Raw genomic sequence first — 23,469 nt, forward strand, 5'->3', positions numbered from 1 at the left:
GATGGCCAATGCATACGAGTTCGACAACTCGGATGAAGCACTCGAGCGACTCGTGGTGCACTATGGATCGGTCTCAGCACACACCCTGGACGCGGGCCGAGAGTACGACCGAACAGCAAGACCAACCGAGGTGGACGGAACACCTCGGCTGCTGGTCGATGATGAGAACCTCCCTGAGGTCAGCAGCCTGGACACTGCCAAGGCTATCCGAGAATCACCAAAGAGAAAGGCATCGGGATCGGACAAGTTGCGAGCGGAACTGTTGCATCCGGCTGCCCATGTCATCGCAGAATGGATGAAGATCATTATCGCTGCAGCACTAAAGGCAGCCGTCGTCCCGTCAGCATGGAACGAAGTACTTATCCACCCGGTCTATAAGAACAAGGGATCGATCCTGGACCCGGCCATGTACCGACCGATAGGACTGACCCAGGTTTGTCGGAAGATTGCCGAAAGAGTAATGTTGCCCTTCTTAACGAAAGAGATTGGACAAATGGACACGGCCCAAGGAGGATTCCGGCCTGGCCGAGGAACGCTCGACCAAATCTACTCGCTCGACTCGATAGTCCGGATGAAGAAGCTGCAGGGACAGGAGTATGCCCTTGTGTTCTTGGACATTAAGGCAGCCTATGATACGGTCTGGAGAGAACGCATGTGGGAGAAGATCCAAACGAGAGGCGCCAGTCCGATCGCACTAGGGATCCTGAAGGCAATGTTCGACAGGACCCAAGTCCGAGTTGCAAGCAAAGGACGCCGGTCGGAACCAGTGTGGCTCCAGAAGGGGCTGATCCAAGGTTCGGTACTTAGTCCGCTCTTGTTCAGTGCGTTTATTGACGATCTGCCCGAGATCCTCAGGCACAAGATCGGACCCCAAGGCTCAACCCCACATCAAGACGTCCAGCTGAGAATCAACGGCCGGTCGTCGATCAGAGTCAATTCGCTCTGGTTCGCAGACGACGGAGTGCTGATCGGGCCCCCGGGATCGACCCAAAGACTCCTGGCACTCTGCGAACAACACAGCATTGACAATCGGTATAGGTTCGCACCCAAAAAGTGTGAAGCCATCTTCTCGGCCGCAAACCCCGATCGGTCTGATGGCATCTATCTCTACGGAGAGAAGCTGCCAGAGGTCCAAGAATACAAGTACCTCGGTGCGATCATCGATGTGGATGGTTTCAGAGTTAGTCGCCAGATCGACCACTTGATCGACAAGACCAAGATGGCGACAGACTACATGATCAAGGTCGGAGCCCAACTGGGAACGGCATCGGCAAGGACGCTTGTCAGAGTCTATCGGACCTTCATTAGACCGACACTCGAATACGGACTGGCCCTGGACCTCCTCCCAAGCGACCAGCAGGACCGTATCGACGAAGCACAGATGACGGCCCTCCGCACACTCTTCCGCGCAGGACCAGGGACATCGATAGGAGCAATGCACATCAGCTGTGGACTGCCAAAGATGTCGATGCGAGCAAAGATACTGGCACTCCAGACATGGGCAAGATGGGACGACGAGATCGCAGACAACTCAAAGATGATATCGATCGTCCTCAGAAACACCCGCTCACCCCCGTTCACAGGCGAGCAATTCCTTGGACACAAGCTGTTGCAAGACAAACACTGGCAACGACTAATGGCCAGGCAGGACACCAATCCTGAATTGACAGCGACCGAGGCCTTCCTTGGAACGGAAGCGTCGGCCTTAAGGAAGAAGGACAAAACCATAGGGACACAAAGGAGCTGGTTCCACCCGTTCCTCGACCCCGATAGACCACTACTCTGCAACAACCCAGAGTGGACACTGCGACTAGCCCGGGACCTACGGAAGAACAGGTATCTTCGAGCATTCCCAGACCCGGCTAACGGACGAGCACGACATCGACAGCGAGCCCAGGCTGCCCAAGAGGACGACTTGGCGATCCCTCTGCGAGAAGCCATCCTCACAGAACACATGAGGACAGCGTTCAAACGAGACCAACAACTCACAGCCGCATGCACACCGACAACCTCGATGTCGGCACTGTGGAGAGCCGAAGGATACACAGGTAGTCAGCCTATCCTCGAGCTAATGATTCGATGGCGACTTGGGATATTCCCAGGACACACCAAGGGAGGAAGCAGACCCTGCCGATGGTGCTCCAAGAACGGAATCAAAGTAGACCTTAACCGTTCCCACGCTCAAAGATGCGTCGACCCCAAAGGCATCCTGGCAAGAAAGGTCAACGAACTCGCACGGACCCACCCAAGCTGGGTCAAACCCACAGTCGAAGGAGTGGGGCCTATAGACATGCTGCTTGACTTGCTGGAGTTTGAAGCCAAGAAGGATAGAGAAGAGCAACAGCAGCACACTGGTGTGGGAACCCAAACACCAGGGAGAGAGAGACATGGCAATAACAATAATAATCACTCGGTGGGGAAGCGAGGGGAGAGACCGGGGCTTTTGATCGCATCAATAGTCTCGGATACAGATGATGACACTGGCATCAGTGATGCTGATGTAGACGACGACTTTGATGATCGAGATCGGCTCTGGAGCTCTCTACCGGGAGTGATTGCTCGGATGGGGAGGCTCCGACTGACTGGCCCCGAAGTGGACTCGGACCTTGGCTCTGAAGTCAGCTCAGTGTCAGACTACGACATTGACTTTGACTTCTTGGTAAGAACCGACCCAACGCCGAGACCAATCTGGGACGAGCTTGACGAACTGTCTCTCGATAGTGGAAGACACTACTGCTGGGACACTGACCAGAGTTTGGACTTAGTATCCCACTCCGATCATAGTGGGGACCTAGTGCCTCACTCTGACCTTGGTGGGGACTTAGTACCTCACTCCGACCAGAGTGTGGACTTAGAGCCCCACCACCCCGAACCGAGCTCAGACCTTGCCTCGGGGTCGAACTGGGGAGGAACCTCAGAGTCAGTCTCAGAGTCTGGCTCAGAGTACTCCCCTGATGGCAACCAAGACTCCCTCCCGAACCGAGACCGAAACCGGGCCAGGGAGACGAATAGACATCCAGTCCCCGGCCCTGAACCGAGAGTGGTTCCCACGCCCTCCCAAGGACGAAGTACTGACCCGATCCCAGAGTCCGACGATGACTTGGGACTAGGTCAGACCCCAGGATACGAGATGAATCCCGAGTACCCCTCCCACAGACAAACTCACACTCCCTTGAGGGCAAGTCAAGACCCAACACCGCACAGCAAACCCTGGAGTGGGTTCGAGCTGATACTAGAGGGAGACTTGGATAAACCAACCCCCGACATCCCTGAGAGGGACCTGGAAACGTGCGACTCCCTCTGGGAGTTATTAGAGGGAGTGTTCACCCGCATGGCTCGCCGTGTGGGCTGGAGAGTCGGCGAAGGCCGCAACAGGGGTGTATGAGCGAGCTTGGCCACCCACTGCCGGGTATCCTACGATACTGATGGCATGTTGAATATTCCTGAATATACAACTATCAAAACAAAAAAAAAAACACCAATGGTTCCTGCGCTTGCTGCTTTCCCTTCTCAGCCCCACCCATCCAGTCGCGAATGACACCAAGTCGCTCGATGAATCCACGACCTGCCTCTCTCCACTGGCAATTCAGCTCCGCGAGTTCTCTGTTGAGACCCTCCAGTTCCGCCACCCGATCTGCCGTTGCCATAGGGCTGCCGGCCAGTGCCCCCATGCTGGTGGCGGTGGATGTATCCGCCAAGACCACCGGCTCATCTGTCATTGTTTCAGAGTCCGTTGTCGATGGCTTTTGCCGCTGCTATGCACCCCCCCCCAGTTCCTCCACCAGTTACTTGATCTTGTTGTCGCGGTCGAGTAGCTCTGCCTCCAACCCTCTCACTTTCGCTTCCAACGTCGCTTGCTGGTTTTGAAGCTCTCCCTCCAACTCCTTCACCCTTGCTTTCAGTACATTCTGCTCATCCAAGAGCGCTGCATGTTTAGCTTCATGTTCTTGCGCCGCCGCTAACTACGAAACGACGAGGGTGAGCCCACCCTGAATTGCGACAGAGTATCCTCGTCGTCCAGGCCGGCGTCCGTTCAATCAGTGTGTCGATTCTGGCTGATATTGTTTCTTGGGCAAGGGTAAGAACGGGCCAGAATCAAAAACATCCCTGTCTGCCATGAGCGATGAAAAATACATCTCCATCCATAAACTCACCAAGCAGTTCGGCCTCGTCCCATCCACCCTGTCCAAGTGGGCCGATGCTGGGAAAGTGCGATACATCCGCCCCAACGAGAATGGGCACAGACTCTACAATGTGCGGGACATTGAGCGAGTCTTCTGCCTCACCCAGCCCATCACAACCAGGATCGTCGTCTACTATGCCAGAGTCAGTTCATCCCACCAGCGAGCAGACCATCACACTGACTCCAAGTCTGGAAACGAGAGCGAGAGCCATACATGGCTGCCCGCAAGGCTCTCCAGAACCAGTACCCCAACAAATAGTGGAAGAATCGCCTTGGCGAGATCCTGATTCCAGAGCCACCCAAGCCCCATCCACCCAAGAAGAAGAAAACAGTCCTCCTGGAGCATCTGAGACAGCGAGTTGGTGTCCTGTCCAACTATGACAATGACCACTGGATCCGCCAGACGGGTGTAGCTGCCGATTTCATCGACGATGCAGTCCGAGACTTTGTCAAGAACTGGTTCTCAAACCAGCAGCGATACTTGTCCCAACAAGCCCAAGGCAACAACCCCAGTCCCTTCGGCATGCACTTCTCGAGCAAGAAACGGGCCAGCCAAGAGTCCTGTGTCCTGCGCAAGAAGCACTGGGGCAAGATCGTCAAGGGTGACAGCTTCTGGAACAGACTAAATCCATTCAAGCTCAATACCGAGGGCCGAGTCGAGCGAGGCAAGCAACTCACTCTCCCCCTGGCCCATGACACCCGTCTGATCAAGACACGCACCAACAAGGTGTATATTGTCGTCGCCGAGCCACTACCCAAGAGGAGCGAAAGCCAAGCTCCTCAGGGTGATCTCAGGGTTGTCTCTGTCGATCCTGGTGTGCGCGATTTCATCACCACCTTCGACCCCTCTGGGCTGGTCACAGCCTGGAGTCCCAATGTCAGTGGATACTCCAAGATCAATGACCTCAAGCGAAGTGTTGGCAAGGTCCAGTCCAAGATGGCCAAGTTGACCAAGAAGCAGCGGAGAAAGAAGAAGTTGATGTGACGGGCCATTGCCCGGCTGAACGAGCGGATCCGAGACCTGGTGGACGATCTCCATCGCAAGGCAGCCAAGTGGCTCTGTTCCAACTACGACATCATCTTCATCCCGAAGCTCAACAGCCATGGCTTCAGACACATCAGCAAGCGCAACCGAGAGCGCATGGTCCAGCTGTCCCACTGTCGATTCGTGGACAGAGTGCAATGCAAGGCACAGGAGTATGGCACCATTGTCAGGGTGGTCGGTGAAGAGTACACCAGCAAGACCTGCACCCACTGCGGGTTCATCAAGAGAGACCTTGGGGCAGCCAAGACATTCAACTGCAACCAGTGCTCCACCGTCATCGATCGAGACGTGAATGGAGCACGCAACATTCTTCTCAAGAGCCTCTGAGGCTCGACGAGAAGTGGGGTGTGGTCTGCACTTTGCAGACCCGCCTCTGTGGCCTGGCACCTCCGAGTTTGCCCCCTGTGCTCGGATGAACACATCGTCTGATTTATTGGACGAAATCAACGCGGGGATCTGAGAATCGACTAATCCCGTTTCGACAAGAGTTCTCATATCTCTTCCAGGCGTGTATTCAACCACCACGAGGAGACCATTGAGTATGCGCTCAAGTACACATGAACCACTCGACGGCAAACCAACAGAAAGCGAATGAGTGGTTCTCAAAGGCTGCTGTCCAAGGATTCACGCTCGCTCAGGCAATGCTCGAGCGGTTTGCCCCCAAAAATATGGCCACTGACGACGATTCAGAGGATGTAGAGGGAGTGGGAACAACGAAGCCACCACGGAAGAACATCAGGTGAACCTTGACAAATGGCTGTACTGATGCAGCGCACCCATAGCGAAGCCACCGGGGCTTTCAGGGCAGCACTCGAATTCGACCGATGGGCTGGATGATGATGATATGGTTTGGTTGTGGCAACGCAGCAGTATGCACAGAGAGGCTGTTGCCCACTCTGGGGCCAAGAAGTGGAGAATATGGGCGATTTGCGAACCCACTCTTTTTCCAATGGTCCCTGTCTCTCATTGACTCCATTGCACTCCTCTTGCCATGCTTGCACCATGTTCTTACAACCGCGCCTCACAGCCCGACTGACATCTGCGCCTTCCATCCCGCCAATGAACGACGCAACTCCACTCAATCATCTCGTGCGTGCCTGGTTGTGATGTGGCCAGTATTGTTGATCCTTGAGTCGATCCTCCCTCACACTGCAACACAAATATCAGTCCATGCCTAAATTTCATGACCGAGTCTGGTCGACTCTGTGCTGTGAATAGGAAGGCTCGATTTCATGTTCAATTCCATGTTCGATGAATGTGGCAGTACTCGTGGCAGAGAGCAACACCGACTCCAGCCAGCAAATCATCGGATCGAGCCAGATTTGTGTGTGTGATCTCGATAGCCAGTGTTTGGCTGGCCAGGGTTTAGTTCCCTCACCAAATCCTGCCCATCTCCATTGCCTGCTTGCCTCCCCTGTCATCCTATCCAATTGTCTCCCATATTCACCATGGCCAGCAGAGCCATCATCCGCCCCGCTCCCGATCGCCCGTCCTGGTACATCTCGCCCAGCGACATCACCGACCGCTCGGCCAACCCCATCGGCCGCGGTGGCTTTGGCGAGGTCTTCACTGGCACATACTTTGGCTCCAAGGTCGCCATCAAGCAGCTCCTTGGAAACTACAACAACCGGGAGCTCGTCGAGTACAACCATGAAATCAACATCTGGCAGAAACTCAGCCACCCCAACATCCTCCCCCTGCTCGGTGCCTGCGACAAAGACGATGATGGCAATCCGATTCCTCCCTTCATGGTCTCGCCGTTCATGCCCAACGGCACCCTTCGCAACCATGTTGCCAATAACAACGTCCCACTCAAGGAGAAGCTCCGTCTCCTCTTCCAAGCTGCATCGGCTCTGGCATATCTCCATTCCCGTCGCATCATCCACGGCGATCTCAAGGCCCTGAACATCCTCCTGGACGGCTTGAACAACGCCGTCGTCACCGACTTTGGCATGTCCCGCACCAAACACACCTCTGCCTCGCTGGACCGCAACCGATCCATGGGCCCGACCGGCGGTACCGACGGTTACATTGCACCCGAGATGCTGGACGATGATGATCCCAGTGGCACGACCATGAAGACCGACGTCTACGCCTTCGCCATCACAATGTATGAAGTCCTCAACGATGCCAAACCAGTCTGGGTCACCAGCAACGGACAAGCCATGCTCAGCCGCGCTATCGAACGCATTTCATGCAACGGCAAGCGCCCCAAGCGTCTCGATGGCATCCCCGACAATATCTGGGCCCTCATCGAACGATGCTGGGCCCAAGATCCCGCCGCCCGCCCTGCCTTCACCGAGATCCTTGCCGTCCTCCAGCCATACAACCGTGCCGCCGTCCCTGCCATTCCCACTCCCGCCGCCGCCAAGACCCCTCCCGTCAGTCAGGTTGTTGGTCATTTCACCACTCTCAGCGTGAACAACCAACCCACGTCCCAGTCCAGTCGACCCGACGAGCTCAAGTTTGACGGCATCGAATCGGCCACTCGTCTCCCTGGCACCATCGTCTCCGACGCCAAGCAAGGTGATCCCGATGCCTGTCTCGATGCTGCCAAGATGGTCTCGGAGGGTCTCCCTGCACGCCACCAAGATTGGAAGCTCGCCGCCCAGCTGTTCAAGGCCGCTGCCGACCGCGGCAGCCTCGAAGCATCTTTCCAGCTGGCCTGGCTCGCGTTCCTGGGCGAGGGAATGGCCAAGAACGACCGCAGCGCCTTCGACCACTGGCAAGAAGTCAGCACCAAGTCGGATGACAAGGTCCTCAAGCCCATCGCCACTCACATGGTCGGTTGGATGCATTATCTTGGCCGGGGCACTCAGCAGGACATACAGAAGGGCATCAAGATCATCCGAGACAACAAATCGGATGAGTTCCCACTCGGGGAAGATAACTGCCTTGCCGGCCAAAACCTCAGCGCTTCAAACGCACCCTCGGTTCTCAGGTTCTTCAAGTTGTGCCAGTTGGGATCGGACCAAGACTGGCTGTGCAGGCATCTCCTGGGTGTGTGTTTAGTTCAAGGATTTGGAACTACGGAGGATCGCAAGAATGCAGCAGGCACCTTTGAGCAACTCGCCAACGAGGGCTACAGCGACAGCGTATATTGGTTAGGGCAATGCTACTACTGTGGCTGGGGAGTCTCGGACAATAGCTCGAGAGCACTGGAGCTTTTCAAAGCATCGACCAGTCTGGGAAACAAATATGGGCAATATCGAGTAAACTCCTTGTCCCCTCTTAGATACAACGCGGCCACACCCAGCGACAGCTCTGGTCATGAAGTCGTCATCGGTTTCAAATGAGTGCGGAGCATCCCCGCTCTCTCTCCATGATCTTGTGAATACCCAGGAGCTCTTGACTTGATTTGAATGGTATGACTCATTGTTGAAAATACAGTTAGTAGTTACAAATTAGACAACTCGCTTAGCTTCAATCTCAAGTCGATCGATAGCCGCGTTTGGGCATTCAGGCTTTCCCAAGTAGCCAAACCACCAGCGACTTGCTCGCAGTCGACACTAGCCAGAGTTGTCATGAAATCAATTGTATTGGACAGCTCCATTCGGCCAATCACATTGCGACACTCGTTCGTTTCGACTGGCAACATCCGATCCATGCTGACACCCCGAGGCCGGCTGGCTCAGTGCCACTCCAAGGTCGGGAGCTATATACTATTCGTCCTTGCTGAACAGCACCGTCAGCCCAAGACCCGCCAGCAGGACCACCTTGAGTTGTGGGTAGTCGTTGAGCAGGATCGTCACCATACCTATGTAGGGCAGGTATCTGTAGCGCATCCCATGAAATCAATTCACAGTCGATACGAATGTCAGTTGCCCTCGGCTTCACCGAGCCATTCATAAACCCAAGACAGCACTGTCCACTCCTTGACAGGCTGGTGTGAGTCTGGCAGCGAGCTCTCGGTACCACTCACCCCTGCACTCGGCCAATGACCTCATCTTCGTGGACCCAGAGCTGGCCTCGATTGTACAGGGCTCGGTCATCGGACGGATTGTTGTCGCCCTTTGTGAGCAGGAACTGCTTGCCAGTCGAGGCGCTTGGAGGACACCACAACGACGGATACGGAAGGTGAGCAGACGGCAGACGGCAGACGGCAGACGGCAGACGGCAGACGGCCGATAAAGGCACAGAGACAGACCAAGCATTTCCAGAGCCAGCCCAGCCATCACCGCATCGACAAACAGCTTTGCGATGCCGCACCGTCCACATACTCATCGTGGAGTCGCAGAACCCGATGCACAATCGGGATCTCCTTTCCCTTGAGCTTGTAGACGCAAATGTCGCCGACACGAATGGGGGAGCTGGGAGTCGCCAGGAAGAGGAGGTCTCCTCGCTGGAAAGCAGGCTCCATACTCTCGCTGGATGGAAGCGACAGAGGTCAGAGGCGGGCTGCGGCAATCACCACCCACCGTCCATGTCCAGCGAGACCACAAATGCCAGCAAGATCAGCGGCGAGTGCACAATCCAGAACCACACCTCAAGACAACCACGATGGGGGACTCGGTGTTCATCACCACCGCCAGGGTCTTCCAGATCATCAGGGCCGATGAGATGATCAGACAAAACTGCAGCAACTGAGTCGCGATCTGTCGTTGCCGAGGGGCGAATGATCAATAGGTCTGTCGGGATAGCGGCGATACTCGCATCTCCCTTGCCTGCAGCTCGGTTCATTCTGCGCCGTCTCTGCTCAAATTACCTGCCGGATCGACATCTTGGAGAGCTTCTTTGTAAAGTCCATGCTGTCTCTGTCTGGGTCGGTCGCTGGGCCTGCTGGGCGATGAGGGCGGCGGCGCATCGGTTGCTGTTCGGCCCTGGTTGGCACCCAAAATGCCCCACGTGACTCGGTTGGTCATACGGGCAAAGTGGGAACGGCCCCGACCAACGAGCCCAGCACCTCACAGGCGTGCTTCAAGTGCTCGGTGCCCTCTCGGCTTAGAGATTTGGATGCATCCAGTGTTGCAAATTCCCACTTTGTCAGAAACTGGAGGCGGAGCGACCCGCGTGGCCGGACTATCTTGCCATCGAGTAATATGAACTGTCAGAGCTCGAATGCATACGCGACACTCCCGCATCGTGGTATCTGTGCCGATCGATAGTCGCGACAAGGATCGACCAGCTGTATTCAAATACTGCGGCTCCGAAACCAATAGCATAGAGTGTTGATGCGAGTACCACCTAGCAAACACACTCTTACATCGTTCGAACAGGCTGTACCACTGCTGGACACTCTCAAATCTCACGCCCCACAGGCACAAGCACAAACGACAATTATGCAACCGTTGCAATCCACACTTTCCATGCAGCACCGCAGGTCTTGGTCGAATCGCCAGAGCAAGCCATGTTGCACTGGCTCGAGGCAACGTTGGTGCCAGTGGTGCCGCCGTTGCCGCCGGCTGAGCCAGAGGTGATGGTGTTGCCACAGTAGCACTCCGAGCCGTACTCCAGGCCGTAGTACCTAATCCGCACGATTGCTCATCGTCAGTGATCGTGCTCAGCGTCCGATTACCAGAAAGCGCTCAACATGAATGGCACTTACTTGGACTTTTTGCTCGAACAGAAGCTGTTGCAAACTGCGGGAGTCATAGAGCTCGAGACCTGAAGCAAGAGAGGCCGTCCGATCAACTTTCCAGCCATCAACACAACATGGATGGCAAGCTATGGGGAAGGGGCATTACCTCGCTGTAGTCGGCCAAAACACGAGCCGAGCCATCGATATAGCAGCCGGGAACGGGATTGGTCGGAGGCGGGGCGACAGTGACTTGGGCGATCCAAACTCTCCATGCAGCGCCGCAGGTCTGAGTCGAGTCGCCAGCACAAGCCGTGTTGCACTGGCTCGAGGCCACGTTGGTTCCAGTGGTGCCGCCGTTGCCGCCGGCTGAACCAGAAGTAATGGTACTGCCGCAGTAGCATTCCACTCCGTATTCAACGCCGTAGTACCTGATGGAGGTTAGAACGTCGACTGTGAGTGCAATGAATTTGACTGACGTGTACAAACGCTGAATAGGTCGGCCCAACTCACGTGGATCCCTTGCTGGCGCAGAAGCTGTTGCAGGTTGCTGGCGTCATCGAGGAGGATTGCTGGAAGGAAGGGGGGGAGAGACACGGACGTTAGCTGATGACATGCTGTGTGGGATGCGTTCGATATCCGAGAAGGCAACGTACCGTATAAAAGTCCTTCAAAACTCGGGCCGAACCGTCGATGTAGCATCCAGGAATCGGATTGTTGGTTGGAGGAGGCGGCGGCGGAGGTGGGGGCGGAGGCGGAGGCGCCGGTGTCGAAGAAACCAGAGCGACCCACACCCGCCACGCAGCACCACAGGTCTGGGTGGAATCACCAGAACATGCCATGTTGCACTGGGAAGTAGCAACATTGGTACCAGCGATCCCACCGCTACCACCGGCGCTACCGGTGTTGATGGAGTTGCCGCAGTAGCATTCGGATCCATACTCAATGCCATAGTACCTGTGCAATCGCAAAGTGCGTTGTGTTAGTAGCATGGAATCTGTCGGATTGCAGTGACAGCGGCCGAGTGGCGGCGATTGTAGTCGGCCACTCGACGTTGCTAAACTCAATGATTCGTAATGCGCTTACTTGAAAGACTTGCCGGCGCAGATTTGACTGCACGAAGATGGAGTCATCGAGCTCAATGTCTGGCAGTGCAGGGAGGAAACGAGTCGATAAGCATTGTGGCACCGCGGCGCAAGTACTCGTCATATTGCATGGTTACACCTGTCTCTGATCATGATAGAGCGGATTGATATCCTACTCACCGTACTGTATCCAGAGAGGACGCGGCTGCTGCCGTCGACGAAGCAACCGGGGACTTGAGCAGAGCTGGCAACAGCCAGGTCGACATAGATCCTCCAAGCGCTGCCGCACATGTCACTAGAGCTTCCACTGCAGGGCATGTTGCAGTCGCTGCTCGGAGCCAAGGTGCCGGCGACTCCGCCGTTGCCGCCAGCAGTGCCCGAGACGACGCTGTTGTCACAATAGCACTCGCTGCTGTACTCGACGCCGTACAATCTGATAAAGGAGTATTGAGACAACTCGTATGAGCAGCGTAATGGCCCACTTTGAGTCACTGCGACACTCAGACGAGAGCATGCCGATGCTGCGATGCGTCCAGCCACAGACTTACTTGTATCCGCTGCTGTAGCACAAGTTTGAGCAGAATTGAAGCGTCATCGAGGACGATTGCTGTTTGAGGATACAAAGTGGCAATCGGTCAGGATCCGCGTCAAGTCCATCCTGGGCCTCCAACCATATGAGCTGCTCGAGCACACATACCCCAGCATAGTACGACAGGACACGAGTGGAACCATCAACGTAGCATCCAGCGTAGCGGCCGGGGAGCGCGGACAGCAGGGTGTTTGAAGAAGAATCGTCATTGACAGAAAACACCTGTGGCATAAAGGGCAAGCGCATTGTCAGCAAGGAAGCAGTCCGGCGGCGCTGTTGAGATAGCAGAGGACTGCAGCCACCGACGATACTTCACCATAAAGCCACCGAGATTCTTGGCGTTCGAGTAACGAGCCTTGGCTGTGATTGCCTGTGTGTCATCGAAAGTTACAAAGCGCAGCTCGGCCGCACTGTATCCGTAGCTGGCATAGGCTTGGCTGTCCCAGTAAGCCGAATAGGTGGTATCTGCGGCGATGTTGGAATAGGCCCAGTTCAGCGAGACAGTCGGGGCAGTGCCGGCTTGACCGAGGCCGTGGGTTCCGCCATCGGCCACGCCAAACCTAAAAGATGATGGAGGCGGTGCGTCAATTGGACCGCATAGTTTCTTGGTATAACTGCTACCACTGGCAAATCAAGATACAAGAGTCATGCTCTTGAGCGAACATTAAGGTGTAATACTGACCAGGCATGGCCATAGAACGGAATGCCGATGACAAGCTTGTTGGAGGGACAGCTGCGAGAGAGATAGGTCGAGACAGTGCTATCGACCGAGGCACCTCCGGCAGCTGGTGAGATATCATAGCCAGAGCAAGTCGAGTCATGTCAGATCACATCCACTCAGAGCACACTGAGCTCCATCAAGCACACACGAAGCACGTCGCATGATACCATCATATCGTGCTCTACCGACTCAAACACCAAGCAGTGGCACACAGCACATGCGACGGCTGTAGGCACAACCACAGGGGGTGCAACACTTGTGTCGACACCCTGGGAATAGAGAATTCACGAGCAAGTTGCAAAGCACGACATACTTGAATACAGAGGCGCTTGATGGCCCGTTGTGGACTGCCATTCGCCAGCCATGTCATAGGTCATCAGCTGCAACAGACAGGCGGGTTACGCAGTTTGAATCAGCGAACGGATCAGCGAGCAGTGTGATGAATCCACATCATCAGAGCCTGTAGTCAAACAGCGCATGCTGCCGATACAAGCGTGAATGGGGCCCGGGAGCCACTCACGTTGACATAGTCCACGATGCCGCAGACAGTCGGGAGATCCATTTTGGAGTTCTCATAACCCGAAGGCGCGGCGACGCTGATCAGGTAGTTTTCGTTGTTGGCAGTCTTGCCGATGGCATTGAAGGCAGCACGGGTCTTGGAGAGCAGGTTGTTGAACTTGATAGTATCGTTGATGCGGGCGGGATAAGCACATTTGCTGGCTGAGCAGTCCAAGACTGAATCGACAGTGCCGGCCGGCACAGGTGCTGATGCATTGATAGCCTGGCCACCATGCTCAAAGACAGGGTACTCCCAGTCAAAGTCGACGCCATCGAAGCCAAAGAACTGGACAAACTTGACGATGCTGGTGACAAACTTGTCAATGTACTTGGCTTCGGTGGCAGGCGAAAAGAGGTTGGAGTCGGTCCAACCACCGATGCTGATAAGGAATCGGAGGTTGGGCGAAGCGCTCTTGACCTGCTTCATCCTAGAGAGTGGACGAGAATGAGCGCAGCATCAGGGCAGAGGTTTGCCATGGGTATCAGCATGGAAGATTTGCATGGGTATCAGTGTGGAAGAGAGCCAGTTGATACAGATCGAGTCAATCAGCGACTAGTGCCTTGGGCACTGTCGAGGCAAGTTGGATGAACAGAGTCAGCGGCTTACAGATACGCATAGCTGCCGCAGATCACCGGGGTGTTGCCGTTGATGAACTTGCCCTGAGAACATGGGAGGCATTAATAGAGCGGCGAGAGGTAGAAGAGCGACGAAGCAACGAGGCGATAGCAGCGCCGCAGCCAGGAGAGCACCAGGCGGAGGCAGATGTCTTACGCTGTTGGCAACAGACGTGCATTGGCCATTGGGGTTGAAGCAGCTGGAATCAGGGCAGTTGCCGCTGGCGCCGACTGGGGAGATGGGAATGACATTGGGTTCAGGCAGGAGGACAGGATTGGGGCTTGCTGCCGAAGATGCGTCGTGTGGAGCAGCAGATGGATGCAGCAGATGGATGCAGCAGATGGATGCAGCAGATGGATGCAGCGACGGATGCAGCGAGACTGGCGGTGGCAAGCTGTCTTACTGTATGGAACCATAGCCAAGAGCGGGTTGGAGTTGGCGCCGGTGCTGCACTGCTGGTTAGCAGGGACAGCAATGCAGCCGCTGGTGTCCTGAGTTCCGACAAAGTCGGTCTGTGGAGCAGCAAGAGGTCAGGGATGAGCGGAGGAAAGGAGGCGCCGACGATTCGGAGCAGTATGGCACAAGTGAGGCTCACATAGTCTGCCGTCACGTCGCTGAAGCTGACGTAGTACTGGTCCAGAGTGGCATGGTACTCAATCGAGGCGAAGGCATAGTTGATGTGGGAGTAGCGATCGGTCACGGCTTGGGTGTACTGTAGGGCGGGATGTAGCGCAGCGACAGCATGGCCGAGAATGGACAAATGCGCATGAGGATGAAGAACAGACCTCGCAGATGGCAGACAGACAGACAGACAGACAGACAGACAGACAGACAGACAGACAGACGGATAGACGGACCAGGAGGACGAAGCACAGCCCGAAAACGGCGGATATGACCCCAATGTGCTCACCTGGAAGGGCTGCTTGTTGGCAGCGAGCTGGTAGTCCCAGCCGACATGGTAACCGACAAGATGCGCGGCTCTGGCTGGCCCAAGGGCGAGCAGCAGTGTGCCCAGGGCGAGAAGCGAGACCATCGATGCAGAGTTCGACAGAGAGACGCAGCGGAAGCTGGACCGATGGGCAGGTGCAGCGAGAGATCGATGGACTGATGGAGCGAGAGACAGGACCGGCCCAAGCAGCTTGCACCGGCGCTGGATCCGGCACCGCAGCCGCAACCGCGTACGTTCCTGCCGAATCGGCACGCGTGCGACCGCGTGTTGCGCGACCGTGGCGCTCTGCACCACGCTCCTGGCCACAGCGGCAGTCCCACGGTTGACGTGAATGCAGCCGCGCGTGCTCTGCCGCGGCTCCTGTACCACCCAGAATGTCGCACGTGTGATACAGTGCGAGTCCTCTCGCCGAGAGCAGCCGAGAGCAACCGAGGGCCCGGGCCAATCTCGCTGATACCCTCCGACACCGTCAACACTCCCGCCTCCTTCTTTAACAGCCGGCCTGAACTCCCGATCGGCATCACGCTCTCTTCGCCCTGCATCGTCAACCAGTCATGCCAAATACCCTCGTCGTTTTCGTCCATGGCTTCCTGTCCTCGGGCGAGTCCTTCCGCCGCTTCCCTGAAGATCTGCTCGAACGAGTCAATCGCAACACAAATAGCACAAGGGCCTTCTTCGACACTCTTGCCTACAACTACAGCACCACCGGCTCAAACGACCAGAGGGTCATCGAGTTCGTCCGGTTTCTTGAAGAACGGTCCCGGAGCTACGCCCAGGTCGTCCTGATTGGCCACTCCATGGGCGGCGTCCTGGCGCTCGATGCCGTCCGCAGATGCCATCCAAACTCGGACTACAACCGCCACGAGGGACACGAGCAAGGCATCGACGGCCTCTATCGTGGCGCCGGATCGCCGCTGCAGCAAAAGATCCATCTTGTGATATCCGTCGACTCGCCCTTCTTTGGTCTGCATCCGCATGTCATTGCCGTCTCCGGAGCGAGGCGAGTCGGCAACGCCATCAATTGGGTATCCGACCGCTTTGGATCTGCGGTACAGTCCCGAAGCGCATATGAAGACACATATTCCAGCCAAGAGACATCCTCTTCTTCACGATCGAGTGGATGGGGACTCCTTGGCTTGGCCGCCGTTGCAACTGTGGCCGTCGGGGCGGCCGCGGCCTATGCGCTTTCTTCCTCAACTCGCTCGGTCCAGGCCGACGAAGACGAGCGAGCTGCCGCACCAGGAATAGGACATGCAGAGTTCTTGAGCCCACTCTGGAATATCGCCAACATGGCCCCACGGTTCGAGGACCTGAATAATCTGCCCATTGAATTCCACGGATTCTACTTGGCGGTAGGCGGACCCTCCTCATAGCCCATATCCTCGAGTTGCTTGATTCCCAAGGAACGAGATCGAGTACTCCGCCAGCCGCCATCACAGGCAGCTCGCTTTGTTGAACAGCTTGCTCTCGTGTCCGGGAAGGCAACTCGGGCGAGCTGCCACACTCACAGCAAATCCGTCGCTCTCGTCACTATCACAGGTATCCGAATTTGGCTCCAGCAACCGCAGCACCAGCCTCAAGAACTTTGTCCAGATTCCCCCTGATCCATACAGACACTATTTCCAAGAAATAGACATCCAGGCGAGGGATGAAATCGAGGCTCACATGGGCATCTTCCGCTCCGAGTTTGACTCGGCGGCATATTATCATCTGCTCACGGCCGTGGCCCGGATTATCGCTGACGTACTGTGATTTACAGGCGATCCAAAATATAACGGGATACCCTTGATTTTTACCATGGATCAAACATTTTGTTACCCAATGCCATCGCGCGCTGGCCATGACCATTCTGTGTTTTGAATCAAGGACGCCACCCAGGCGACGGCGATTCAAGCGACTCAATCTCCAGATGTGCTCACAGTGCCGGGAAGGCAAGCGACACTGGACGGCCGAGTATCTTGATATCGATACATCATGGAACTGTCCAGGTGGTCGAGTGAATGCATCACAGAAAGAGATTGCCAACCAGGACGGGAAACAATCGCATGGCTTGTCCACTGGAGCCAAGACAAGTTCGGCAGGCTGCAGGCCTCTGAAGCCAGAAAGTGACTGTCCCGTTTCTTTCTGGACCGGCTGTAGTATGATCTTCTCGGACATTCTTCGAGTCGAGCAGGACGTCCTTGGACCGCCAGCGTGGTTTCTGGATACCCATACGGTCCTTCAGCGCCGTACATCAAGCGACGAATACACAAGCGTTGCCCCGAACGATGATCAACTGGGGCTTCGGTATATTTGGGCATGCATGGGAGCTTGCAGTGACTGAAGCAAATCAAGACTGTGCTGATTGCGGCACCATGTTGTTAGAATTTGCTCTAACCAAAGATCAGCTCGGTAGGCCCCGAGTAAAGACTTTGGATTGCCTCAGTCTCCGTAATCGCCCTGCACATGACATGTCATCGCAAGGCAAGGATGCTTGGCCATGGTGGACGATGTATTCTAGGTCCGGAAACAAATGACAACCTTGACCCCAACCAAATATGAACAATGTCATGTTTCGCCCGAAGCCAACAAAGTCCAATTGTCACAAAAAGCAATATTCTTTGATTTGTATTGTTCGTCATATCGTCAGACACGGCCAAAGCAGCGAGGAGGAGAGGGGCGAGGATAGTCTATAGGCGGCTGGCAGCACCAGCAACAGGGTCGTAGAAGAAGACATGGGAAAGGCGGAGGACCAACATAGAGAACAATAGAGCAAGATTGAACCTTAGGCACATAGGGGTGAAGACATTTTAGAACAGAAAAGTTGAATGAAAGAAATAGACACCCTTCAGGTTGGTTGGGTCGGAGGGACAAGGTTTGTACATGAGCCTCAGTCGTGTGCGGTTAGATGTTCTTGATCTGATCGCGCTTTCGGACGTAAGGGCGATCAGTAGCGATGGGAACACACTTGTAGGGGCGAGCGGTGCTGGTGGAGGCGACAGAGCCGGTGGATGTAGCGGAGCTGATGGGAGCAACTGAGGCACTGCTATATGAAGGCAGAGAGGAGGTGGGGGTGGCAGAAGAATAGGTCGGGGCGGCCGATGAAGAAGCGGAAGCCGAGCTGGAAGCGCTCATAGTCGCGGTAGAATAAGCAACAGAACTGGTGGCAACTGTGGGGCCTGAGCTGGAGACAGCAGAGGCGCTAGTTGAAACACTGGAAGACACAGTGCAGGGGGTGGAAGCACTTGAGGAAGAACCAGTTGTAACGCCGGTGGGAGCGGCACTGGAAGCAGCGCTGGAAGAAGCCGAGTAAACGAGACTGGAGCTGGAGGAGGAGGAAACTGAAGTGGGAGTGACGGAGGGAGTGGGAGCGCCCGAGGAGGATGAAGAAATCACGGCAGTGGGGGCGGCACTGGAGAAGATGCTGGAAGAAGCCGAGTAGACGAGACTGGAGCTGGAGGAGGAAGTGGAACCAGAAGTGGGAGTAACGGAGGGAGTGACGGTGGGAGTAACGGTGGGAGTAACGGAGGGAGTGACGGAGGGAGTGACGGTAGGAGTAACGGTGGGAGTAACGGTGGGAGTAACGGAGGGAGTGACGGTGGGAGTAACGGAGGGTGTGACGGTGGGAGTGACGGTAGGAGTGACGGAGGGAGTGACGGTGGGAGTGACGGAAGGAGTGACGGTGGGAGTGACGGAAGGAGTGACGGTGGGAGTGACGGAGGGAGTGACGGTGGGAGTAGGGGTGTCCGAAGTGGTCGAAGAGGAAATCACACCGGTGGGAGCAGCACTGGAACTTGCGCTAGAAGAAGCCGAGTAGACAAGGCTCGAGCTAGAAGTGGTGGTGGTGGTAGAACTGGAGGGAGTGGGAGTGTCCGAGGTGGTGGTGGTGGTGGTGGACGAGGAGGAAGGGATGGGAGAAGTGGTGGTGGAAGTGGTGGTGGAGCTGGAGGGAGTAGGAGTGTCCGAGGTAGTCGAGGAGGATGAGGAGGAGGTGGTGGTAGTGGTGGTGGTGGTAGTGGTGGTGGTGGTGGACGAGGAGGAAGGGGTGGGAGAAGTGGTGGTGGTGGTGGAAGTGGAGCTGGAGGACGAGCTCGAGCTGGGAAGAGGCGTGGGAACGCAGCCCGAGTAGGGAGCCAAGTTGACTTGGATAGAGCCGGTCAAACTCTTGGCAAAGACGTTGCCGTTGATCTGCCCGGACGACTTTTGAGAGATGGCGGCGTTGGGGGCCAAAACAGTTCCATGGAAGGAAACACCCGTGATAGTCAGCTGGTTGGCCTGGTAAAAGTTCCAAATGATGTGGTTGCGGTTGGGGAGGAGAGAGTCAATGTTGAAGTTCTTGAGGCTGGGGGCTTGGCCGTTGACGTTCAAGATGAGAGTTCCGGTGAAAGAGCTCTGCGAATAGATGAACGTGTCGCACTGGGCAAGGACGCCCGAGTCCACCGAGACGACTTCGGTATCGAGGTTGCCGTGCAGAGTCAGAACACAGTCCTTGGCACGGGTGGGGCTCGACGCCCAAGTACCGGTGGTATGGAGCTGCGACATGTACGATGACAGGTTGTTCAAGTAGCTGAAGGACGACTTGAAGTTGACCGGCAGACTGTCCGAGTTGCTCTGGTAGGCGTGACAGGGGTTGGTCAGGGGGAAGAAGGAGCCATCGCCAATGTTGGAAGCCTTCTGGGCATAGATGAGATCACCGTACGACACACGGGAGGGGAATCTGCCAGGACCAGATGATCATGGTTGTCAGCCTTTGAAATAGCACACTCGATCTCAGCACCAAATCAGCTTTGGGCCGGACAACGCGCACAGGAGAGGTGCCAGAAGCAAAGGTATACCTCTGGAGCTTGCCACCAACAACGACCGTGTAGCGCAGGCCGGGATAGAGATTGTTGGCGCTCAGGAGAGAGGCGACAGCAGGGCAGGAGTCAGGCTGCGAGCCAAAGTTGGAGTACAGCTGGGCACCAAAGTCGGCAGCGACGTTGAGGTTGCCGCCGATGGCACCGCGGCCCTCGACATCTGTGCACAAGAGACGCCAAGGCAATAGTAGTCAGCGATGCTGCGTCACGGCGGGGGGCTGGCGCACTTGTGAGGCGAGGCGTTGTGCATCCCCTCTGGAACAGGTTAGCGGTATGTGGCCTGTTCGAAAAGCACGGCACTGGGTTGTGGACGGCTACAAGAGCAAAGACTCACCCGAAGTCGACGTTTGGTAGTCCTGGGAAAGGAACAGGTTGTACTCTCCGAGAGGGAGGGTGTAGCTCTGGCCGTTGTAGGTGATCTGAGGACCCCAGGCGGTGGTGCCCTGGGAGCTGCACGAGAAAGTGGTGGCCGAGGCAGAGGCCAGCACGGCAGCGAGGACGGCGGAGGACTTGACAAGCATCCCAGCGTCGAGAGGGAGGAGGAGAGGAAAAAGAGAGGGGGGCGGCTCAGCGAAAGGGGGCAAGAGCAGGCGGAGCTGGGGATAGGAGCAGAGCCAGAACAACAGGGCCGTTTTATGGCCGGGCCGATCGGTGGTCGAAAAATGGTAAAGAACCCACGAGCCGGCGCGTCGCCAGGCCTTGATTCGATCGTGCGACCGATTCAACAAGACACGCGAGCACATGTGCGCGCGCTGCGGGGTTGTGGAAGATTGTGGCGTCGATGGGACATTTTGTTGTTGGGCTGGAGAAAGGGCTGCGCATCCACAGGCATGACACCTGGGTTCGGGGGAATACAGCGCCTGTGCGGACAGGCAGCTCGTCTGTGTCCACGAGTAGAGCATCGCGGCGTCAACAGCACCTTAAAGTTGTGGCAGGCGGCCTTAGTTGCGGCGTCGAGCGCGGTCGGGGGAGGGCCGTGTATGGACGCATGGGGGCACTTTGGGCGACCGGGTCAAGGGGATGCAAAGCACAAGGCCGGCTGCTCCAGGGCAGCAAGGGACGCACCACTGGCAGACGTCGGCGACGTGGTGCGAGCGCACAGCCCGACGCTGTCCTTGGACGATCGGTGCGGATGAGCCTGCAGGGCCCAAGGGGAGCGCGCGGCCAGAGCCCAAGGGCGCCTTGGGATGCATGCGCCCAAGCGGTCCGGCTTTGCTTCAGGATCGAGGACCTGCCGCCGACCAAATGCATACGACTGCCTCATGCACGGCCGGTGGTGGCGGAGCGGTGCAGGGTGGGTGCAAAGGTGGGTGCAGGACGGATGCAGGGCGGATGCAAGGTGGATGCAGGGCTTGTCGTCGCCCTTTCCCGACTGGCTGTGGCTCTGTCTGAGCGCCGGGCTGCTCTTGGGGGGGCGACCATCCCAGCACTGCTCGGCACGGGATGTGCCAGGCACATCACCACAGCTGTCCAGCCAGGCAAGCATCCGGTTTCTGCATTCCGTTGCATTGGCTGCATCCCACTGCATGGATTGCCTTTCATTGCAGATCCCAAGCCACCGCCCGCACAGCCCAGATGGGCCGATGGGATGATTGTCTGTGGCTCCCGAGAGGCTTCCTCCGCCCATCCACCGGACATCGGACATGCCCCCCTGCCCGAGGCCCTCGCGATCGTCCACGCCCCGATTTCCCACAGCCTTGGTTTCAGATTTGTGCTGCAACCAGCGCTCCCACCACATCGAGCTCGCCTGGGCACGACAGACGACGAATGGCCTCTAAGATTCGGGGCCTGGAGCCTGCTGATGTGATATGGGGGGGATTTGGATCGCTGTCTGGCATCTGATTCGCGGTCGGAGTGTGGATATCACGTGATGGGATTGCGCGCAGCATCTCGCTCGTGTCCGCAACCTGGCGTCACTCCAGGTCACTCGTTCCGCGTGGCGCTCCCAGGCGTTCCGACATCGCAATCGAATTTGAAATAGATCGTCGATATATAACCGCCATTCTTGCCTCCTCTCTATCAGCCAGACCTATCGCTCCGCGCAGCCTTTCCATCTCACCAGCACTTTTCCCCCAGTCCACCATGTCCATCGTCGCCATCACCGGTGCCTCCCGCGGAATCGGGCTCGAGTTCCTCCGCCAGCTTATCGCTTCGGACGAGGCCACCAAGGTTATCGCCCTCGTCCGCAACCCCGACGATGCCGCCCAGCTGCAGGAAGAGATCAAGCGCCACCCCGGCCGCGTCCTCGCCGTCAAGCTTGACGTCACCAACGAAGAGTCTGTCAAGGTAGGTATACAGGCAAGAGCGCCTTGGAGCAGAGAGGCGGCTGCCCCAAACATGACGGCAACCCAAAGCCCCACGCTCCTGCCGCGACCGGACCAGGCACTGCCTGTCTGATGGCTATCCTTCGACGCTAACACGTAACGAACTCGACGGCATCAACCCTAGAGCGCTGCCAAGGAGGTCGAGAAGCTCTCTCCCGAGGGTATCGACATCCTCATCAACAATGCCGGCGCCTATCTCGAGCCCAAGGGCTCGTCGCCCATTAACACGTGGGTATCGCGGCTCGCTGGGCCCCGGGGCGACTCTCGGCTGCAAGCTAACATTCTCGGATCCTTTCTGCGTCTACAGGAGCGCCAAGGATATCCTCGCCAGCTATGCCACCAACACCATCGGCCCCTTCCTCACGATCCAGAACTTCTTCCCTCAGCTCCTCAAGCGCCAGAAGCGAACTGTGGTCAACATCACCTCGGCCATGGGCTCGATTGCCTGGAGCAAGCCCAACTCGATCGCTTACCGATCGAGCAAGGCCGCTCTCAACTCGGGTGAGCCCAACTTGTTGTTGTGTTCTGGCCATGCTCCGTGATCATTATGCCCATCCGCCAAATCCAGACCATCTGCCGTGATCCCACATCACCGTGCTAACGCCGTTTCTGATCAGTCGTGAGCATCCTTGCTCAGGAACTTGGCCCTCAGGGAGCGACTCTGGTGCTGTTCCACCCGGGATGGGTCCAGACCGACATGGGCGGTTCCAACGCCGATCTTACGGTCTCGACCAGTGTCTCGTCGATTCTCAAGGTAGGATTCTCAAACCACCACCGCTGCCGCTCCATCCTCACAGCCAGCTAGATGAATGGCAGATCGCCGGATCACTTGATTGCTCATGCAGGCAGACTTGCGCCGGTCCTCAGTTAGTCTCTCTCCTTTCGTGGCTGACCCACCACAGGTTGTTCATGGTCTGAAGCACGAAGACAACGGCAAGTTCTTCAACTACGATGGCACCACCATTCCTTGGTAGAGGACGCCTATATACAGGGTTGACAATATAAATGCAATTGATATACAGCCAAAACGTGAATTGTGGCATCATGGC

General features: G+C 56.6%; 8 protein-coding genes across 8 annotated transcripts; 3 read left to right on the forward strand and 5 right to left on the reverse strand.

Annotated features, from left to right (window-relative positions):
* Window positions 1-4,749: 4,749 nt before the first annotated feature.
* Window positions 4,750-5,818, reverse strand: BJ171DRAFT_215853 (uncharacterized protein). The gene has a single exon (XM_053106416.1). The coding sequence runs from the start codon at window positions 5,721-5,723 to the stop codon at window positions 4,935-4,937; it is 789 nt and encodes a 262-aa protein (XP_052963285.1). The 5' UTR covers window positions 5,724-5,818; the 3' UTR covers window positions 4,750-4,934.
* Window positions 5,819-6,676: 858 nt separating this feature from the next.
* On the forward strand, window positions 6,677-7,549 carry BJ171DRAFT_427696 (kinase-like domain-containing protein; the record flags this gene model as incomplete). The annotated part of the gene is made up of 1 exon (XM_053107820.1): window positions 6,677-7,549. A coding segment is annotated over one exon (873 nt), but the record flags the coding sequence as incomplete, so codon positions are not given.
* A 1,198-nt stretch (window positions 7,550-8,747) lies between these two features.
* Window positions 8,748-10,041, reverse strand: BJ171DRAFT_518719 (SEC11-like 3-like protein). Its single transcript, XM_053112273.1, has 5 exons — window positions 9,934-10,041; window positions 9,714-9,823; window positions 9,449-9,595; window positions 9,151-9,273; window positions 8,748-9,002 (listed from the first exon to the last, which is right to left on the reverse strand). Exons 1-5 carry the CDS (start codon window positions 10,030-10,032, stop codon window positions 8,891-8,893), a joined length of 591 nt encoding a protein of 196 aa, XP_052963287.1. The 5' UTR covers window positions 10,033-10,041; the 3' UTR covers window positions 8,748-8,890.
* Window positions 10,042-10,294: 253 nt separating this feature from the next.
* BJ171DRAFT_215899 (glycosyl hydrolases family 18-domain-containing protein) lies at window positions 10,295-13,624 on the reverse strand. The gene is made up of 12 exons (XM_053106417.1): window positions 13,452-13,624; window positions 13,100-13,202; window positions 12,734-12,977; window positions 12,526-12,639; window positions 12,377-12,435; window positions 12,009-12,261; window positions 11,830-11,888; window positions 11,400-11,700; window positions 11,257-11,315; window positions 10,913-11,174; window positions 10,780-10,832; window positions 10,295-10,692 (listed from the first exon to the last, which is right to left on the reverse strand). The coding sequence occupies exons 1-12, from the start codon at window positions 13,513-13,515 to the stop codon at window positions 10,506-10,508; spliced, it is 1,758 nt and encodes a 585-aa protein (XP_052963288.1). The 5' UTR covers window positions 13,516-13,624; the 3' UTR covers window positions 10,295-10,505.
* Window positions 13,605-14,123, reverse strand: BJ171DRAFT_427756 (glycoside hydrolase superfamily; the record flags this gene model as incomplete). Its single annotated transcript, XM_053107822.1, has 2 exons — window positions 13,605-13,814; window positions 13,884-14,123. The coding sequence occupies 2 exons, from the start codon at window positions 14,121-14,123 to the stop codon at window positions 13,605-13,607; spliced, it is 450 nt and encodes a 149-aa protein (XP_052963289.1).
* Window positions 14,124-15,728: 1,605 nt separating this feature from the next.
* Window positions 15,729-17,159, forward strand: BJ171DRAFT_518724 (uncharacterized protein). The gene is made up of 2 exons (XM_053112274.1): window positions 15,729-16,613; window positions 16,801-17,159. Exons 1-2 carry the CDS (start codon window positions 15,816-15,818, stop codon window positions 17,011-17,013), a joined length of 1,011 nt encoding a protein of 336 aa, XP_052963290.1. The 5' UTR covers window positions 15,729-15,815; the 3' UTR covers window positions 17,014-17,159.
* A 679-nt stretch (window positions 17,160-17,838) lies between these two features.
* Window positions 17,839-20,685, reverse strand: BJ171DRAFT_518729 (uncharacterized protein). Its single transcript, XM_053112275.1, has 3 exons — window positions 20,431-20,685; window positions 20,076-20,256; window positions 17,839-19,957 (listed from the first exon to the last, which is right to left on the reverse strand). Exons 1-3 carry the CDS (start codon window positions 20,615-20,617, stop codon window positions 18,145-18,147), a joined length of 2,181 nt encoding a protein of 726 aa, XP_052963291.1. The 5' UTR covers window positions 20,618-20,685; the 3' UTR covers window positions 17,839-18,144.
* A 1,353-nt stretch (window positions 20,686-22,038) lies between these two features.
* On the forward strand, window positions 22,039-23,444 carry BJ171DRAFT_518731 (short-chain dehydrogenase/reductase superfamily). The gene is made up of 5 exons (XM_053112276.1): window positions 22,039-22,382; window positions 22,545-22,648; window positions 22,728-22,921; window positions 23,038-23,174; window positions 23,323-23,444. The coding sequence occupies exons 1-5, from the start codon at window positions 22,179-22,181 to the stop codon at window positions 23,392-23,394; spliced, it is 711 nt and encodes a 236-aa protein (XP_052963292.1). The 5' UTR covers window positions 22,039-22,178; the 3' UTR covers window positions 23,395-23,444.
* The last annotated feature ends 25 nt before the right edge of the window (window positions 23,445-23,469 follow it).

Source organism: Polychytrium aggregatum (assembly GCF_025602895.1).
Source record: "Polychytrium aggregatum strain JEL109 chromosome Unknown BJ171scaffold_41, whole genome shotgun sequence".
Classification (NCBI taxonomy): domain Eukaryota; kingdom Fungi; phylum Chytridiomycota; class Chytridiomycetes; order Polychytriales; genus Polychytrium; species Polychytrium aggregatum.

What these genes read in the sequence shown, in the direction of transcription:
- BJ171DRAFT_215853 (XM_053106416.1), bottom strand. Translation starts at nt 5,723, where the DNA reads ATGAGAACTCTTGTCGAAACGGGATTAGTCGATTCTCAGATCCCCGCG.
- BJ171DRAFT_518719 (XM_053112273.1), bottom strand. Translation starts at nt 10,032, where the DNA reads ATGCGCCGCCGCCCTCATCGCCCAGCAGGCCCAGCGACCGACCCAGAC. An exon ending in CCAAGATGTCGATCCGGCAG is followed by an intron (nt 9,824 to 9,933) that starts GTAATTTGAGCA and finishes CGGCAACGACAG; the next exon opens with ATCGCGACTCAGTTGCTGCA. An exon ending in GTTCTGCGACTCCACGATGA is followed by an intron (nt 9,274 to 9,448) that starts GTATGTGGACGG and finishes GTGTCCTCCAAG; the next exon opens with CGCCTCGACTGGCAAGCAGT.
- BJ171DRAFT_215899 (XM_053106417.1), bottom strand. Translation starts at nt 13,515, where the DNA reads ATGACCTATGACATGGCTGGCGAATGGCAGTCCACAACGGGCCATCAA. An exon ending in TGCTACAGCAGCGGATACAA is followed by an intron (nt 12,262 to 12,376) that starts GTAAGTCTGTGG and finishes CTCCTTTATCAG; the next exon opens with ATTGTACGGCGTCGAGTACA. An exon ending in TGCGCCAGCAAGGGATCCAC is followed by an intron (nt 11,175 to 11,256) that starts GTGAGTTGGGCC and finishes AACCTCCATCAG; the next exon opens with GTACTACGGCGTTGAATACG.
- BJ171DRAFT_518724 (XM_053112274.1), top strand. Translation starts at nt 15,816, where the DNA reads ATGCCAAATACCCTCGTCGTTTTCGTCCATGGCTTCCTGTCCTCGGGC. An exon ending in TCCACGGATTCTACTTGGCG is followed by an intron (nt 16,614 to 16,800) that starts GTAGGCGGACCC and finishes TCACTATCACAG; the next exon opens with GTATCCGAATTTGGCTCCAG.
- BJ171DRAFT_518729 (XM_053112275.1), bottom strand. Translation starts at nt 20,617, where the DNA reads ATGCTTGTCAAGTCCTCCGCCGTCCTCGCTGCCGTGCTGGCCTCTGCC. An exon ending in CTACCAAACGTCGACTTCGG is followed by an intron (nt 20,257 to 20,430) that starts GTGAGTCTTTGC and finishes TCTTGTGCACAG; the next exon opens with ATGTCGAGGGCCGCGGTGCC. An exon ending in GTTGGTGGCAAGCTCCAGAG is followed by an intron (nt 19,958 to 20,075) that starts GTATACCTTTGC and finishes TGGTCCTGGCAG; the next exon opens with ATTCCCCTCCCGTGTGTCGT.
- BJ171DRAFT_518731 (XM_053112276.1), top strand. Translation starts at nt 22,179, where the DNA reads ATGTCCATCGTCGCCATCACCGGTGCCTCCCGCGGAATCGGGCTCGAG. An exon ending in GGCTCGTCGCCCATTAACAC is followed by an intron (nt 22,649 to 22,727) that starts GTGGGTATCGCG and finishes CTGCGTCTACAG; the next exon opens with GAGCGCCAAGGATATCCTCG. An exon ending in GTGTCTCGTCGATTCTCAAG is followed by an intron (nt 23,175 to 23,322) that starts GTAGGATTCTCA and finishes GACCCACCACAG; the next exon opens with GTTGTTCATGGTCTGAAGCA.